The following is a 19,014-nucleotide window of genomic DNA, read 5'->3' as shown; positions in this document are numbered from 1 at the left end:
TGGTAACAATTCAACTGTTTTGCACATTAAAGGCATATGCCTGACAGTAAGAAATGCCAGAGTCTGAGGCCAAAGTGACGCTGGCTGTGATGTCAACTCTAGTTGTGTGCCTACTTGGCTGGACCATGATTCTCATGGTTTGGCAGTGTTGCATTAATGTAATGTGGTGGCTCTATAATGATGTAATTTGGCACTTAGGTAATGAGGTATTCATCTTCCTTTTTTCTGATCTGATCTGGTCATCTTCCATTTTCATATGATACTAATTTTTGAATAATGACCTGATCTTGGGAACTTGACCATGTTGATAGGTGTAAACTAGGTGTATACCTCTACCTGTGTGCATATATGTATATGTAAAGCCCTTTTGGCACAACAGTTAAGCAGTTGACTGCTAACCAAAAGGTGTTGGCAGTTCAAACCCAGAACCTAGTCCTCAAGGAAAGACATGATGATCTTCATTCATAAATAGCCTAGAAAACCTTATGGAGAATTCTATCCTGTCACATCTGGTCTCTGTGAGTTAAAATTGACACAATGACAGCTGTTGTTATTGTATATCATTGAGTCACAACTGACCCATAGCTGAACCTCTGGTGGATTTTCAGAGACAATTAATTGCAAGGGAGGAGAATGACCATCCTTCTCCCACAGAGCAGCTGGTAGGTTCAAACTGCATGCCTTCAGCATTGCAGCACAGCTTCTTGCCACTAGGCCACCATATAACAGTAGTAGTTTGGAAGCAGGAGTGGCATCCACTTCCTAAATAGCATGTCTCTGAAAACTCTATGAACTTGGATGAATGTCGATAGTTGTAGAGAGATTTCAGGCCTTTTGTTCATAGGGTCACTATGAGTCATGCTCAACTCAAAGGCAATCAAGGACAACAGTTCAGTGCTGAAACCTTTGCCTATCAGGAGACACAAGTTCAATTCCCTGCCCCTACACCTAATATGTGGATACAACACTAAATTGTCAGTTTGTTGTACTTCCAGACTACATTGTTCTAATTGGTATGGCATTTGTTAGTCAGGTTGCTGTACTGAGATAACTTGTGGGTTGCTGTGAGTCTGAAAGCGATGCCACCAGTATGTCAAATGCTATAAGGGTTACCCATGGTAGACAGGTTTTAGTAGAGCTCTCCGATTATGGCATACCAGGAATCATGATTTGCCATACACTTCTTAAATAACAGGCCTTTGAAACTCTATGAATAGAAGGGGAACATGGATAGTAACAACACCTCATGTGTAGCCAACACTCATCTCTCAGTGGAGGCTCGTGTGTCACTGTGATGCTGACCAGACATCAGCAGAGCTTCCAGCCTGAGGCAGACTAGGAATGAGGTCCTGGTGAGCTGCTTCCAATAATGAGCCCAAGAAAACCCTACAGATCACCGTGGTCCAATCCTCAACGGATCGTGGGGTGGTTCAGCACTGGGGGACATTTCATTCCACGTGACTGGGTCATTATAAGTCAACAGCCAATTCAACAGTAGCTAACAACAACCACAGTATGTGAGTCCACATGTCCATGTACATTCCCCACACATGGGCTCCCACATGGACATACATACAGAAAACGCACACCAGAACTCGTGTGTGGACTGTTTTGTTATTCTGCCAATGAGGACCATATTTCCTTTTCTAGACCTTTAAGTTGGGTGTCAGCATTTAAGAAAAATGAAGCAGAGGTGGATGTTCTCTTATTATATGTGTTTATTCAATCAGTATTCTCCATTTCCCTACTGTGTACAGGGGTCTTATGTTGGTTACTGAGCTGGAAGATAAACCAGGGTTTGGCCCATCCCCATACGGTCACTGTGTGCAGGGAAAGGAGGGCCATGGCCCAGTGGGCACGTTTGTCCCTGTTGTCCAGAGTTAGCCCAGAAGCTACAAGCTCCCAGCAGGTTCCAGATTCCTCTCTGATGAAACTATATCACTCTCTGGATGCCAAGCTGCCTGTCTAGCTCCAGGTACTCCTATAGGTTTAAGTTCCTGGGGAGGCCTCTGGATGTCTTTGTCCAGACCTGAAGCCCCCTCCTCAGCACGCACAATTGAAGCATAAACACAGTCTACCTGGGAAGCTAAGTGGGCCTGAAACAGCAGTAGACTCAATCCTGAGCACCAGCTATCCCAGCTATGTGTTGGCCACTTTCTCCATGCGCCCTCCTAACACCTGGCTGTCCACCAGCCTTACAATGCCCATGCTAGGGTCATGTACGCTCCCTTCAGCCATGAGGGACCAAGCCTTTCACGTGATGGCTACTGTGATGCCAGATAACTCCCTGAGCTGGTAGGCAAACAGCCTGCCTGCCAGGGCAGGCTTCATGGGCACAGTGCCATGCTTAGAAGACCCTGGCTCTGTGGACACCATATATTCTCTTTTGCACTAGAGTCCTGCAGTTTCTGAAGTGGGTACTGCCACTGGCTCAGACCTGAGGTCAGCACCAATATCCCCTTTCTCTGTGCCCCATGCCCTACCCCTCCTTCATGCCTGGCACTGCCAGCTCGGCCTCCTGCCCCGGGCTGGCCCCGGCTGCTGAGATGTGGGTGGCTGTGGTTTCCCGGCGCCCACAGCGAGGCCGCAGCGTTTGAAGATGCTCTTCAGTGGCGTCCTCAGACTGTGTTCTTTCTGTCACCCAGCCCAGAGAACGAGGGAGGCACCAGGGAGGGAGGCCTCATTGGTACAGAGTTATTGATTCAAGTTCATACGCAGGCAGCATAGCATCCCATCATGACAACATCCAGCTCTCAGCTCTCTGTACCTCAGTTGTCAAATAGAAATTAATACCTTCTCCAGCAGCAGTGATGGGAGGATCTGTGATAGCTTAGGAAGCACCTGGTAGTAAGCCTGACATACAGCGGGTGCTTGGAGGGCGTTTTGTTTCATTCTTCATTAATTCAGTACTTACTGAGGGCCAACTAAAAACTAGACCAGCAAAGAATGAAATCTACTGAAAGAGTCTTCATAAAGTGGGGATCTGGGAGAAGCATGAGGAGAACAAGAAGTGGGGAGAGCGGCTGTAGACACAGGTATATTGTTGTTGGCGGTGTGTGCTGTTGAGTAGGAAGCGATTCATAGCTGACACTCCAGCAGTTTGTTGGAGGCAGAAAGTGGCACGAGAGGAGTCTGCTCACCCTTCTTCCAAGGAGCAGCTGGTGGATACCTGAAAAGGTCTAAGCAGCTTAATTACAGCACAGAAAGACTGGAACACATTTGAGTGTGTGCTGGGAAAACTGAGGCCCAGGCAGAGGACATGACCTGCCCACATCTGGACCTAGGAGTCTTGCCCACTCACTCTATCCCCAGCTGATACCCCTCACTGACAAGCCCTCCTGGGTCCTGTATTCTGAGGGGGCACTAGTTCTCTACTCAAAGGTGTGCTGTTTCAAGGCCTGCCCCTCAGGGCATGAGCTGAGGTTTTCTTGATGTTGTGGTGTCCACCACTTGGGTACCACCATCCAAACTCCAACCTTTTTAGTTACTCTTTATTAAGCACCTCTTGTGTACCCAGCACTTGCAAAATTTCAGTGAACATCCTCGGGACCCGCCATGGCAGACCCCAGGGAACAATCCGGGGCTCACTGCTTGAGTGCACCCCATCTCCATGCCTGGTGGCACCACCAGGTGTGTCCATGCTTCCTCTTCTACAAAGCTACAGGGACTCAAGCCCCACCCTACCGACCCCGCCCCCAAATCATCTGTCCAGGGGCCCAGCCCACTCAGAGAAGATTTGTCAAGAACAGATATGACACAGGAGTGGGGTTATTGGAAATGGAAAGTTGAAGATTGCAATGATAAGGGCAGTCTTATTGCAGTTCTGTGCCGCGGAGTCTATTTCCCGCTCACACCATGTGACAGAGTAGATGGGACTGCCCAACAGGTTTCTAAGCCTCTGCTGTAATCTGTACAGAGCAGATAGCAGATCTTTTTCTCCAGGGAGTCACTGAATAGGTTCAAGCCACCAGCCTTTCCGGCGGCAGCTGAGCACTTCAACTTTGTGCCACCAGGGCTGCGGTAACCCCAGAAGGGGATGTGGTTGAGTGAGCCTGTGACCTGAGAACTTTATAAAACTCCATCTGATTGCAATGTGGGGAAGGGGCTGCGGGGGTCAAGGGTGGGCTCAGAAGTGGAGATAAGAAGCATCTGCAGGGGTCCAGACACCTGCTGCCAAGAGCCTGGCCCCCGGTGGTGGGGGGCTCAGGAGAGGTTTAGAGGTAGACCTGGGCCTCCCTGCCTGCCCCATGCCCCATGGACCTGGAAGCATCCATTCCTTCCTTCCTCAATTTCCTGGCCCAGCCCACCATCCCCAGAGCTCTAAATTATTCAGCTCAGAAACCAGACAGTGAGTCTTATGTCTGCCCCAGACCGCATGACAGATTTTTTTTATTAACTGTCCCTCATTAACTCATAATTGCAATCATGTAACATTTAATAAAGGCACAAAGCGAGCCCCATCGCTGCCCTACGCTCACTCATTCATTAGTTAACAAGATGGAACGGCTCGGCTCATAAAAAAGGGGGTTGTTTAAAAAAAAAAATCCCGGTGAAATGGAAAGTAGGAGGTGATGCAAGCCCTGGTTAACAAAGGCTGAGGCTGGGGGAGGCGTGAGCGGGTGTGAGAGGAATAACCCAGCCCTGATAAGCCACAAAGCAGTGCCCACTGCTCCGCCTCCCCGCTGCCGCCTGAGTCAGAGAAGCCGGGGATGTGTTCAAAAATCGAGCAATGTAATTAGCAGGTTGCATCATGCTCCTCCATTAGAAATGACAATGGGCACAAAAAGGGAGAAGGGCGGACCGGGGATTACATGGGTAACCCAATGCCAGGGAGGGGGACGGGAGGGGGGGGGGCCACTGAGGGACCCCAGCAGCCTCTGCCTACTATGTCACGGGACAGCGACCAAACCCGCTCAATGCCGGCTTTGTGTGGCCTGGGATAATGATTTACACACTCGAGGAATCAGGAGGTGCCAAAAGAAGATGACCCTCTTAACCCCGCCATTGTCTGCCCTGCTGGAATGTGCAGCGCTCCCCACGCCCGCGCACCTGTGCACACGGATGCTGTTTGAGGATGGCCCAGGTGAGGAGCCCTCATGGGGGGCTGCGGTGATAAGATCTCAAGGGGCTGAACCGGGGGACACTGCCAGGGATGAGTGAGACTCAGCAAACAGAGGTGACCGGTGACCACCGCAGATCTTCAGGGTGGTAGAGTCGGGGTGATGGACAATGAGAGCACAGGCATGACCACCGGTAGATTGTGGGAGGCTGGACAAGACACTGTGTCCCTCTGAGCCTCCATTTGCCCACTACAGCCTATAGCTGGTTGCAGCTGAATGGATTCCAACCAATGTGTTACTGAACAGAACTGATTTCTACAGTCTTTATGGAAGCAGACAACCATTCATTACTTCCCAGGTGCCTCTGGGTAAGTGCAATTGACCAACCTTTAGATTAGCAACTGAGCACTGTCTTCCTTCCAGGGACTTTGAGGTATGACTAGGGTAGATCATTTCCCCATTCAGAGCCTTACTTTCCCCACCAGGCCTGGTCACGACTGACTGCGTGCCAAGGCCAAGCTATCTCCCCTCTCGGGGCTCAGTTTCCCCATTAACAACGAGAAAGGTGGTCCAGACAATCTTTTAAGTGTCTCTCACCTGGCATCCTTCCCTTCCTCCTTGATCAAACATGAGTTTTGTTTTTCTAAAAATTCACCAGCTAACCTGGATCTCATAGAACATGGAGACAGGACTACGGGAGACCACACAACATATCCACCTGAATCCATCAGAGGCCGAGGAAGCCGAATGCAAGTATGCAGCAGGCCAGGCGAACCCAGGGCTCTGTGGTTCCGCTCCCCAAGAGCCCCTGCAGACACACCCTCTACTTCCGCCTGGTGGCAAAAATTTGGCCTTTCGGTCTGGCCTTTTGCAAACAGTCTTTCCTCTACAATGTTTTCTTAGCAGCCCTATTCTTACACACAGGAAATAATCCCATTAACTTTATTATCTCTGCAGAGGAAGGACAAGGATATAGATTTGCCTTTAAGTTCAGTGAACTCAGCTGTCTCTCTTGAAAGGAAAACCGCAGAATTGTGGCAACTGCCCTGGAGGAAACTCTTTGAACCAGCCCTGGTTCCAGGAGTTCTGTCCTGGGTGCCAGTTTACTCAACTCTGTACTGCTGTAGATAGAAGCTCGGAGGCTTAGTGCGCTACTGAGCCGGAATCAACAGCCTCCCCTTTAACCAATTACAGCCTCAGAAGCCCAATGGAGAGGCAACGGGACTCAGAAGTGGCTCCACAGCAAAGGGTTTGGTTTTTATTTGTGTTGTTGTTTAAATGACTGGAGAAAGGAACCCTAGTGGCATCCAGTTAAGTGGTTGGCAGTTAAGCAGAAGGTAACGTGGGGAATCCTTCCAGGGACTGCATGGAGGACACCTGGTTTCTGCTTCAGAGAAGATTCCAGCCCAGGAGACTCTACGGGGCAATTCTCTTGGAGTCATTAAAAGTCAAAACTGATTCGTCTGCTCTAACAACAAATTGCTGGAGATTCCCAAGTCCTCCTTGTGGGTACATGTGGGCAACCAGGATCAGACACCGCTGGCATTGTCTTTTCCAGCTCCATACCTTTCCAGTCTATGGTCTCTCTGGCCCCTTCACCACTCTGCAGCCACAGGACCTTGTTAGAAGCAGACTTGGAGCATTCTGCTCCTGCCTACTCTTTCTTACAGCCACAAAGCACGCCTTCCTCCAGCCCTAGGGCCCTCGCTGTGTTCACAGGCTGCCCAGCCTGCACCCTACCTTCCCCGCCAGCCAATCCACAGCCACTTCCCTTTCTGTGTGGCACCATTTACCCTGCACTGTCATTTTTTTCCCAGCACACCCCAGGCTATTTCATGCCTCAATGCCTCTCCTCAGGCTGCTTCCACTGCTGACTGCCCTGCCCCTGATACCACTGGCCAATTGAGGCTGAGCTGTCAGGACTCACTCTGTCACCCCTCCCACCTGTAGCTTAACAATCCCCAAGTCAGTCTTAAAAACACTCTCTCCGTGGCTAGCCCATGAGACTGAGAACTCGCTGGGTGTGGGAATGGGTGTCACATACCTAGGGCAGTGCGTGCATAGAGTAGACATTCAGAAGTGTCTTCCTGGTTGAACCAATGCCTTTCATAAGAGGAAGAGGCAGCTGCAGCCTGAGCCCCAGGGCTAGGGGATGACGTCTGGAAAACGTGTTCATTCGTTCTTCCCTTCTCCATCTGTGTAACCCGTGTGCATGCATCAAACATCTTATGTGCCCAGGCCTGGCAGGAGGTGAAGAACAGTAGACCTGACAGCCTTGGACACTTCCCTGAAGTCCCTTGCAGTCTCCCTAGAAGTCCCAGGAGATGTCTTAGGAGCTGATCCTAGGTGAGATGATTCCAGAGTAGGCTCCCACCCAGGGCATGTTAATAATCCCAGGATGGCTTGACCCGCAGGATAAGCTGATCTCCCAGGGTGGGCTGACCTGGCCTCCTGCGTAGACTAGTTCCTAGAGCACACGACCCCCAGGGTTACTGACCTTCAGGATACACTGACTTCCACAGTGGGTTGACCTCAGGTTCGGTTGACCCCCCGCTAGGTTGACCCCAGGATAGGATGATGCTCAGGACAGCCTGACCCCTGGGATGCTGATTCTACACATCACATGGACTGACCTCCTCAGTGGTCTGGCCTGCAGAATGGGTTGATCCCCCAAGGCAAACTGGTCTCCAGATGAGCAGAACTCCAGGTGAAGCTAGCTTACTCCAGAATGCACTGTCCCCTTGGTGGGCTACCCCAGAATGTGCTGACTCCAAGGTGTGCTGACCCCCAAGTGAGCAGACCAAGAGGTGGGCAATGGCCTGTGAGCTGACCTCCTGGCTTAGCCCTGGAGGTCCTGCACCTTATTAGTCACAATCTCCTCCTCAGTTATCAGATCTGGATTTGAAAGACAAAAAGGTGATGCGGAACCTGAGGTGTTTTCCCACCTGTCAGAAGCTCACAGCATGTTCCCTGTTAGTGAGGTTTCAGGCTTTTGGCTGCATTACTGAGGCAGGTGAACCCTCTGCTTCCATGTCAGGATGACACCAGATCCCTGTGTCATGATGTCACTCCAGCATCTGTCCTTGGCTCCTATCTGCTTCTGAGCTGATTAGCCAAAACAATAGCAATGATACAGACACCTGGACACCCTTTCTGGCAACAGCAAAACCCAGGACAGGTATAGGTGTTCTCATCTGCTCAGCCAGGAAACTAGGACTCAGAGATGTAAATACACCTGCTCGAGGTCACACAGCTCACGTAGGTAGGCCTGTTTCAGCCTAGAAGTTGTCTTCTTTCCTCTTTCTCCTGCTCTGGGAGGTTGAACCATTCCCTAAACTTAGTCTTTACCAAGTCCAATGTACGTGGAGATATATAAATGCTGACTATAGTTATATGTACTGCGTATCTACTGTGTGCCTAGCACTGCTTAAAGTACTTTATCTTCATTCATTCCATCAGTAATCTTTATTGATTGCCAGGCTCTGTTGTAGGCTCTGGGAATGTGGCAGTGAGTAAGCTCAAGCTCACAATAAACCAAGAAGTGATTCACTAGGAAACAGACAAGGTGTTGAGAGATAAAGCAGAAGAGGAATGATCAGGAGAAGGCTTGTCTTTGATTTAATGACATCTGAGCAGACCCTTGAAGGAGGTAAAGAAAGGATCCTAGAACTATCTGGAAAATGGGAGTTCTGTGCAGAGGGAACTGATATCATGTGTAAAAGCCCTGAGGCAGGAATGTGCTTAATGTGTTCGTAGAACAGACAGAAGGCTGTTTGACGGGAGCAGAGGGAAGAGCAGAATGTAACAGTAAGTATTCATGGGGCCTGGTAGCCTGGTGGGAAAGAAGTTGTGCTGCCAACCCAAAGGCAAGTAGTTTGAATCCACTGGAGGCTCCACAAGAGAAGGATGGGCAGTCTCTTCCTGTAATATTTACAGCCTCTGAAAACCCACTGGAGAGTCCACTATGAGTTCATTCTGACTCAACAGCACATAACAAGAACGCTGAGCATAGCTACTTCATTATCTCCATCAAGGAAACCAAGATCCAGAAAAGGAATACTATCTTCCCCGAGTCACACAGTAGACATGTGCTCTGTGCTGGTGACTGGTTACATCTTTCATGGCCTAGAGCACTGGTTCCCTGTCTCAGCTGTGAATCCCAATCACATGGGGAGCGGGAAGGAATCCAGGTAAGGTTCTTGATTTTTGCAAGTTGCCCAGAGGATTCACAGGATCTTCCTGGCCCCCCACTAGGGTGAGCCATTCAGAGATGGCTGTTGAGTAAAGGAGCAAACACCCTAATTGTCCTTTGATCTTGGAGTGGCCAAGACCCTCTCTGAATCTCACTCTCTTTATCTGTGAAATAAGAAGGTTGAGTCTCATGAGTGAATTTCCCACTTGCTTTTTAATATTGGAATTCTCCATTTGGTCAGGTGGAGCCCATGCTGTGTATGAAACAAATCAAAGCCACTTTGTTTTAGCGGTTAGTTGGAGAGCCCAGGGTATGACCCCTGGGTAACTCCTGAAGGGTAACTTACCAAGTCCCTGGAGGACAGGAACACTTGGTTCTGCCTGTCTGTGCTTGGTCCTTTCTTCCCACATTAACATCCCCTGGGGTCGCCCTGTCAGTCGTGGTTGGAGAGCACAATACGCCTGACCCTCAATGCTGCTCTGAGTTCTGGAAAAATGACAGGAGAGCCTGGGCCCCTGGGCACACCCCAGGAGCCTCTCAGGTTGCTATGTCCCTCTACCTACTTCTTGTTCTCATTGTTTCCCAAACAGTAGGGATCTTCTTGGCCAGTTATTAGGGAAATGAAGTCACCGCTGACACCTTCCCCACCCCATGCCCCCCAAGACCCCCCTTCACACACACACACACACACACACACACACACACCTGCAGCCTTTTGCCAGAGCAGAGCTGTACTCCATGGAGACTGCAGGGACTGATTTTTCAGAAACAAATCACCAGCGCTTTTTCCCAGAGGCTCCCTTAAAGTCAAATGAGCCTTTCAGTTAACAGCCAAATGAGTTAACCATCTGCACCATCTAGGAACTCTGGAGCCTGTGCAAGGGGGTCAGCCATCCAGCTGGTGGGCATGAATCTGCTTCTAGACGAGCAGGTCTGGGGCACCTTGGCTTTGCTCTCCTTCTGTGCGATAGTAAGAATCTCTCTGCTGTGAGATAATAAGAACAGCATCTCAGTCTGAGCAGGTCCCTGGAACTACAAGGTCTGCCCGCCTTGCCAGGGACACCACCCCGTGGGACAGGAGTACCCATGACCACTTCACAGAGGAGGGCAACGAGGCTTGGAAAGATAAACAGAACTGTCTTAAGCCATACGGTTAAAAAGAGTGAGGAGAACAGCCCTCAAATCCCAAATCCTGATAGTTCTGGGATCGTTGTTGCCAAAGAAAGACAACCTGCAGCAGACAGACACACCCCTGTCCTAATAGAACTCACACCTTAGGGTCACTTGTTCATGCGTTACTGTTATTGTTCTTGAGCTGGCACATAACAACAACAACCATCAACTTCCTGTCTTGGTTCTGACCATGTGAATGGTAAAACCTGACTTCTCGTTGTTGTTATGTGCCGTTGAGTTGCCTGCAACTCACAGTGACTCTATTTACAGCAGCTCTGAACCCTGCCCTGTCCTGAGCCAGTCTCATTGACACCGACACGCCTATCCCCATTGCCCCAGTTACTGTATCAATCCATCTCATCTGGGGTCTTCCTCTCCTGTGCTGTCCTTCCACCCTTCTGCATGATGTCCTTCTCCAAGTGTTGGTCCTTCCTGACAACGTGCTCAATGTATGTGAGACAAAGCTTCAAAATCCTAGCCTCCGAGGAGGAACTTGGTTTCACCCCCTCCAAGACAGACCTATTTGTTTTCCTGACAGTCCATGGTATGTTCAAGACTCTTCTCTAGAACCACAACTTGAAGGATCCAACTTAGATATATGCTATTAATATGCTGTTGGCCAATAACTCATGCGGGAAATTATTCCTTCCATTTTATAGATAAGGAAACAGAGGATTGGAGAGTCAACTTTAGGCCTATCTGTCACCAAAGCTCATGTTCTCTCCACAGAATTCTGCTGCCTCCCTGCTATTGTCTCTTTGCCCAGCACAGGTCTGTTTAAAATTCTAAGTTCCTGTTGGAGACAGGGCGAGGCTGAAATGAAACCCTAGGACCCCTCCCTTCTAGTTGCAAACACTCAGGGCAACTAGAGTTGCCAGGCGTAAAGGACTGGGTTTGCACTCTGGCCCAAGTGGCTAATTCCTCAACATCTCCTCTACGTGTGTGGCGGGAGAGTGATCCATGGAGTCCTCCCCTATCCCCCCACCTCGCCCCAGGAAGGATGTGGGTTGCTTTTGAAGGCCTCATTGGGTCAGCTATCTCTAGGGGCCTGGTTTGGAAAGACTATCTCCTCCTGACACAACCATGGGGCGCTCAAGCAGAGCTGTGCCCTTGGAAAGACAGAAGTCTAGAAATCAAGAAGTTGAGTTTGACCCGGGAGACAGCTGGCTCCTGTGGGGAGACCTTTTTCTGGCCCCCAGCATGAGTGGGCTCAGGGCCAGCCAAGGAGATGATCTAAGGATAGGTTCGAAGCTTATGTCCCCTGATGTCTACAGCTGCTCCTGAGACCACCCCATGAGACTGGGGCTACTGAGGGTCCCAGAGGCACGCACATGTGTGTGTGTGTGTGTGTGTGTTTAACAAGGAGGGGGCCCTGCTTGGTTTGTGAGCCTGGAATTTATACAGCCCCTTGTTGGCGGCTGCAGTTTATCTTGAGGGAAAGAATAATAAACTCAGTTGACAGGATGATGTATTCAAAGCATCTTCTCGTCACAGTGCAGAGCACTGCCTGCTGTTAGGACGTCTGGTGTGGGGGGACCATGTTATCAAGGGTTTGGCCCCCATGGATTGTCAACAATGCACTGTTTGCAGATTTGGGACAAGGCAGAGATGGGCCAGGCTGATCCTAGAGTGTGTATGAGTAGGGTGTCTGGCCACACAAGGGGCCAACCCAGCTTCTGCCACCATGGTGCTGTCTTCCCCTGCCTAGGAGTGTCCTCCGCATTGACCTCCAAATGGGTCCCAGCCCAACACTCACCTCAGCATCACACCTGCTGGACAAACCTCACTCCCCACTCCTCACTCCTCACTCTAACGTTTCTTTATGCAGCTAATTGAATCTCAGATATGGAGGAAAATGCAGAGCTTGCTAAACTCTAGGAAGGATGAGGAGACACCAATAGTGGCCTCATTTTTAAGAGCCCTAACACTTGTCTCCCAACTCCTCCAGTGCAGGGCCATGACTTCATGCAAACTTCCTTTCCTAAATGTGGTAAGGAGAGTACCATGCACACTAAGCTACTCCTGCACATTATGGACTTGATATTGAGCATGAAATAGACAAGAATGACCAAATACTTGAAAACTTGAAGATGGAAAATAAATTAGTATTTTTCCTCAAAGTCTCCTGAACTTTAGGAAGGAGCCCCTTGACTTGTGCATGGGCTAGTGTATATCTCCCCTCAACCTCCACCATGGGGAAATCCTTTCTCATACGTAATGTCAAGCGCTCTTGCTTTGATTTTAGACATTCATTTGAAGAAGAAAATAATCACCCGCTAGTCCTTGATTGTTTACATATGCGTACCATTTCCAGTTTTCTCACATTTGCACATCATTCATCCACTCATTTATCCATCCACCCACCCACCCATCCAACCACTCACCCACACATACATCCATCCACCCACCCACACATACATCCAGTCTCTCCAGCCATCAACCTGTCCATCCATCCACCCACCTATTTACTCACCTACTCATCCACTCATCCATTCATCTACCTATTCATTCACCTGTCTACCCACTCATCTCTCCATTCATCCATCCACCACTCACTCACCCATTCATCCATCTACCTGTCCATCCATCCATCCATCCATCCATCCATCCATCCATCCACTCCTCTATTCATCCATCCACCACTCACTCACCCATTCATCCATCCACCTGTCCAACCATCCAACCAACCATCCACCCCTCTATTCATCCATCTACCACCCATACATACATACATCTCTCCAGCCATCCACCTGTCCAGCCAGCCAGCCAGCCAGCCATCCACCTGTCCATCCATCCATCCACCTATTCACTCACCCACCGATCCATTCATCCATTCATCTACCCATTCATTCACCTATCTATCCCTTCATCTCTCCATCCATCCTTTCATCCATCTACCACTCACTCATCCATTCATCTACCTATCCATCCATCTGTCCATCCATCTATCCATCCACTCGCCCACTTCTGAATTGTATTTTACTATTGTCTTGCTGTGTGTTTTGTTTTTGTGTTTTACTTTTCCCAGGGCTGATGCCTACTCCTAGGAAGCAGAGCAGCTCTCCCAGGGTCTGTGGGCAACAACCCCACAAGATACATCTGCAGGGACATGGAAGGAAGAGAAGAGACAGCACACTGAATGAGCTGAGATAGTCCCATTTCAACAATTCATTTAGGACTTCCTTGAGTCCTTTTGACAACTAGAATTATCCCCATTTTACAGATGAGGGATCTGGGGTTAGAGAAGATTCTGTCTCTTACCTGTGACAGGTGGCAGAAAAGGACTCAAACCCAGAAAGCCTGACTGGCTCCAGAGCTGCCATTGGTGCCTAATCCTCAAAAGAAAGCAGAAGATAAGCTATCTAGGGGCTGTGGGGCTCTGAGTAAGTGCAGCTGGACTGAGTGGAACAAACTACTGGAAAAACCAAGGGAAGTCAGGGCCAGTGGAGATGGGGAGTGAAGGCAAAGGCCTGGCGGCGGGAACAGGCTGCAGGAGAATTATTAGGAGACAAGCTCAGGTCTGAACACAGATCACGTGTGCAGGGCCACCTGACAGGGGACAGTGATGCTACAAAGTAGATAACAATCTCAAAATTCTTCATTCCTTCACTTGTTCATTCCTTCCACCTAATTTTAATTTGCCCCAGGTCAAGCCTCTCAGAGTCTAATGGAAAATATAGAGTGATCCACAGATCAGGATCTCCAGAGTTCCCCCTCCACCCACCCATTCATCCATTTATCCATTCACTTAACAAATTATTTAACCACTGACCCATTTATCCCTCCATCCACCCATCCACGCCCCCACCTATCCATCCACCCATCTAGCCAGTCAGCCACTAGTCCATTCATCCATCATTCATCCACCTACACATTTATCTGCCCACCTACCCACCCATCCACCAACTCATACATCCATGTATTTACTACCTACCCATTTGTCCACCTACTACCCATCCTTCTACCCACCCATCCATACACTCATTCATCCACCCACTCATCCACCTACCTACTCATCTGTCCATTCACCCTCCCATCTGTCCATCATCCATCCTTCTTTCCTTCCACTCACCCCAGATGTATTGAGTGCCTATTATATACCGTGTATGGAGTTCTAGAGATGAATGAGCCTTGTTCGAATCGTTTGTGTGCTCGTGATCCAATGAACAGAAAGAGAAGTAACCAGACACCAATAAATCACATGCTTATGTATTTATAGGGTTAACCAATTTTGAAAAGCCTTTGCGGAAGGCAGGTCAAGAACCACGGAAATGAACAAGACATATTCCTGACTGTGAGAGCTCCTGGGGAAATGAGGACAGTCAGCTCCAGTGCCCAGAAAAAAATTATAAACCAGAGGTGTAGGGGTAGCGTGGATGGCCTCCAGACAGAAATGACCATGCACTTGAATTTGTCTGCTCATTTGATTCGTCTGTAGTTAGGTATCATCAGTACTGTCAGCATTGCTCAGAACAAGAGGCCAGCACATGGGGATGTCCATCTTGCGGATGCACAGACCACGCCCTTGGAGGACCTGAGACAAGCTTGGGACTGAAGCTGAAGTCGTGATGATGGACAGCTACAGACCTTTCCTAGCCATCGAGTGGGGCAGGAGTTAGGGGAGAGAATTAGGCATGCAGTCAGAGCAGGGAGAGGAAATCTGGGCCCCATGAGACAACTGGACCTTTCTGTGCTCCTGCATCAGCCCCTGGGCCACATGAAGCCAGCTGGGAAAGGCCTCTGAAGCCAAGAGAAGAGGTGGAAGGATGGATCTTGGCCTAGGGTACAGCCAGAAGACCAGGCGGTTTAAGGACTTATTTAGGGAATTCCAGAGGCCCAGGCATTAGAGCAGAGAGTTTAATTGTCAGGACTTTCTGGAACTTTGATTTGCGCATGTCCCCTCAACCCTTGGGTAGATTTGCATACCTGTTTGCATATATTTGCATCAAGCCTGTTCCTATCCATAGTCATTTCAGACATTTTGATTTATGCCATGGCTTCCTCTCCCCTTAGCTGGCTGTCCCATGGCTTTTGCTCCCCCTTCTGGAGGGGAAGACAAGTCAACACCTGGCTACAGACAATCCCATGTGGCATGGCTTGGTAAAGGCAAAATGTGATCTCCCTGAGAGTTAATCTTCCTGCCCAGCCATGTTGTGCTCTGGCTACAATTGTGTGAGCTGGACTGTCCCCAAGGACTTGTAAACCGAGCCACGTCCTGGACACTCTCGCTAGGCCTAGGGGAGCCCCCAGCCGGAATGAGAACCGCCTGTGGACTGTCGGTGGGAGGGCAGTTAATGGGGTGATGAGTGAGCATCGCCTGCAAGTCTGAGGGCCATCCCATGTGCGGTGCTCAGCTGGTCGGAGGGTCAGGGGCTCGTTCAGGGTTAGGGTTAGGGTTAGGGTTAGGATTAGGGCTGGGCTTGGGACTGTTTCCAGGGAGGTCCCAGCTTCTGGTCTGCAGGGCATGCCCCGCGAGCAAACCCACATGCACACCATTGCACACCCTGTGGTCCTTGTGTGGTGTAGAGCAGGGGAGGAGTTACACGGCTCAGGTGCTGTGTGACCATGTCCTTTCCCTTCCCTCAGCCTAAGTTTCCCCTTCTGTCCCTTTCTGAGGGTCCTGATGCTTGTAGATACGTACAGACAACCCAAACTCATCATCTGGCCCCCAGAGGGGACCCTTTGGCCCTGGAAGGGCCACAGTCCACTCACTGTGAGGCTCACATCCTTTTCTTCCTGGGGAGCTCCTCCCACCCCACATTTGCCTATTGGGTGGTGTGAGTTCCAATAAGCATCTGATGGTTGTGCCTGCTGCCACCCCAGATGCTAATTATGAGGCTCAATTAGGCTGGCCTGGTCTGGTTGGGAGGAGGAGGGGCAGAGAAGCTGCTGGAAATGCACCCTCTCCCACACCCCATTCCAGTTCCATCCATACCATCCCTGTCTTAACGAGATCCCATTGAGGGTGCTCCAGTGTCAGGGAGTGGCCACGTTTCCATGTGTTTCCTCCTGACAGACAGGAGGAACTGGGAGCTATATCCTAAGGCCCCGCCAACTCTGACCTCAGGCTGGAACTCCTGAATCCTGCCAACCCCCTACCCCCACCTCCCCACCACATACCCTGGGCCGTGGGAGGCTCAGCTTGTCACCGACAAGCTCTCCGCTAATTGAGGTGGCTCGAATGGCTCTTATCTCAGGCGGCTTATCTCGTGTGGTGGCTTGCCTGCCAGACTCCAGAGAGCCACTCAGAAAGCCCCTCCCTACCCCTAGTTTCTCTGTCTGGGACTCTATGTGGCACTGAGGGGACGGTGGGCTTCAGTGGACCTCCCTGTGGTTCAGAGTCAGGATAGAGCCAGAGGAGGGGGAAAGAGGGTTTCTGGGAACTAAGGGATTTGCAAATGGGAATCCAGGGATGTCAGCTTTCCACGTTGGCCTCACAAACCTATCTACCTACTGCTCAGATGGGGGATGGGGTGTGTACCTGAAGGTAGGGGGGGTCTTGTGGTTTCTTCAGACAGGGGCTCCATGAGCACAGAGCCAAATGTCCCCTCCGACTGGTCCTCCCCAAGGGCAGAACATGTCTCTCCCTCAGACTAGGGCTCCCTGAGGGAAGAGCTGTGTCTTTTCTCTGCCCCCAGCATAGCCTCTCCTTGCTTCCTGAATCCGTGGTTGAACCCTCAAGAGTCTCCAGCAGACATCATTCCCCACAGCTTGGCCAAATGGCTAGACAGAAAAAGGGGCCCAGAGTGCAGGTCACAGGGTTCCTCTGAAAGAAACAGGACATCTGCTGTCTGCCCCCCAACACCCCGGGGATAGGGGAACGGACAGGGTGGCCGCTGAGATCTGTAGGCCAATAAAACCTCCTATCAGTCCTCAGTAGTCAGCACAGGATGGCACCTGGATGGACAGTGTTGGTTTTAGGCTTGTGTTTTGATTTCAGCCTAGAGAGCGGGTTGTTTGAAAAACAGAATTAAGAGACATGGGGCAGAAGAAAGTGAGGGAAGGAGAGAAGGAAAGGGGAGGAAGGGAGGGAAGAAAAGTAAAGGAGCAAAACCTCACACAGTCTTGCCCTCTCCAAGTCTCTTATACGAGCATTTATTTGTTTAAAATCTTCTTATCTCCAACACTTGTTTCTCCACCGGTTGAGGTGGTCTGTGGTGGGGCACTGGTTTTTCTCCCAGTGACAACAGAGTACAGGCTCCATAAATGGCGGTAGAGGAGGAGGAGTTTAAGCTGAAGGGCCTGGCCTCCCTCCCACCCTCTTTGTATCTGTCCTCACCCCAGCAGTCAGCTTATTCCCCAATAACTCAGTCCCAAGCTTATTCCTCCAGAACAGGCCACAACCTGTCCCAACCTTCTGGAGGACTCTGGCCAGCTCAGTCTACCTCCGGTCTCACCTTGCCTGCCATGACTTCACCTCTGGTCTAACTGGATACTTGTCCTTGAAAGCTTTCCCTCAGCCAAGGTGGAAGCCTGAGCTCCCCTCGCCATGGCACGTCTTACAAGAACCTTGTCCTACGCTCTTTCACTTTCATTTACTTATTCACGTATTCAGCCTTTCAATAAATATTTTTTTAGTCCCTAAGATGTGCCAGAAGGAGCCTTGATTGGTCACATTTTGAACTGCTAATCACAAGGTCAGCAGTTTGAATCCACCAAAGGCTAGGGGTTTGAATGGGGAATGAAGCAATCTGCTCCAGTTGAGTTTACAGCCTCAGAAACCCAGTGGAGAGTCATCAAGAGTCAGGATCGACCTGAGGTTTAAGTGGTAGTTCAGAGGTAGAGTTCTTGCTTTCCTGGAAGGAGGCCCAGATTCCATTTCTCACCAAAGAACCTCAGGCACCCAACGTATAAGCCAGTGTGATTGCTTGCATGCTGCTATGATGCTGACCAAATTTGAGTAAAGCTTCCCTACTGAGGCAGACTCAGGAGAAAGGCCTGGCCATCTACTCTGGGACATGAGCTCATGAAAGCCCTTTAATCATCATAGTCTGATACACAAGTAGGCATGGGGGTGGTGCAGGACTGTGCAGCATTTCCTCCCATGATGCAAAGGCTGGCATGAGTCAAGCGGGGAGACCGTGGAAGCCACCAACCTGAATGATGAACCAAGCACAGGTGCTAAAGGATCTGGCAACTCCGAGGCCAGGGGAAGAAACCAAGCGTCTTCATTTAAAGCCCTTAAGGATGAGCCTTGAAAAATCAGCTGATTCTTTTTGGTACAGTCAGTTTGGGTGTTCTCCCCATTGGCTTTTTAAGCTTTCTGTGTCATTCAATATTTTCCCCATATAATCTCCTCATTATTCAGTTGTACATAGAATAGTGAGGGATTATATGGAGAACCACTGGACCAACTGGCAGCATCAGGATGGATGGTGAAGAGATTGAGATTGTTAACCACTTTAGTCTGCTTGGCTCCATGGTCAACACTCTTGGCACCAGTAGCCAGGAAAGCAAAAAACTTCTTGCGATGGGAAAGTCTGTTGTTAGGGACCTCTCTAAAGTACTCAAGAGCAACGGTGTGTCTCTGGAGACTAAGGTGTGTCTGATACAGGCCATGGTCTTTGCAATCACTTGTTATGCATCAGA

The 19,014-nt window shown here is 49.9% G+C and overlaps 1 protein-coding gene across 1 annotated transcript in view; it reads left to right on the top strand.

Annotated features, from left to right (window-relative positions):
• The first annotated feature begins 4,983 nt into the window (after window positions 1-4,983).
• LOC102862892 (heterogeneous nuclear ribonucleoprotein A3-like) overlaps window positions 4,984-19,014 on the top strand; it is a 29,198-nt gene continuing 15,167 nt past the window's right edge. The window contains exon 1 of the mRNA XM_006882137.1: window positions 4,984-5,083. Within this exon, the coding sequence (XP_006882199.1) occupies window positions 4,984-5,083 (100 nt within the window). The remainder of the gene's footprint in view (window positions 5,084-19,014) is intronic.

The sequence above is a fragment of the Elephantulus edwardii genome, unplaced genomic scaffold (genome assembly GCF_000299155.1).
Source record: "Elephantulus edwardii isolate Elephantulus edwardi_28Jun2011 unplaced genomic scaffold, EleEdw1.0 scaffold00017, whole genome shotgun sequence".
NCBI classification, from domain to species: domain Eukaryota; kingdom Metazoa; phylum Chordata; class Mammalia; order Macroscelidea; family Macroscelididae; genus Elephantulus; species Elephantulus edwardii.
Note: the sequence above shows the minus strand (reverse complement) of the source record. Positions and strands in the feature narration are given on the sequence as shown.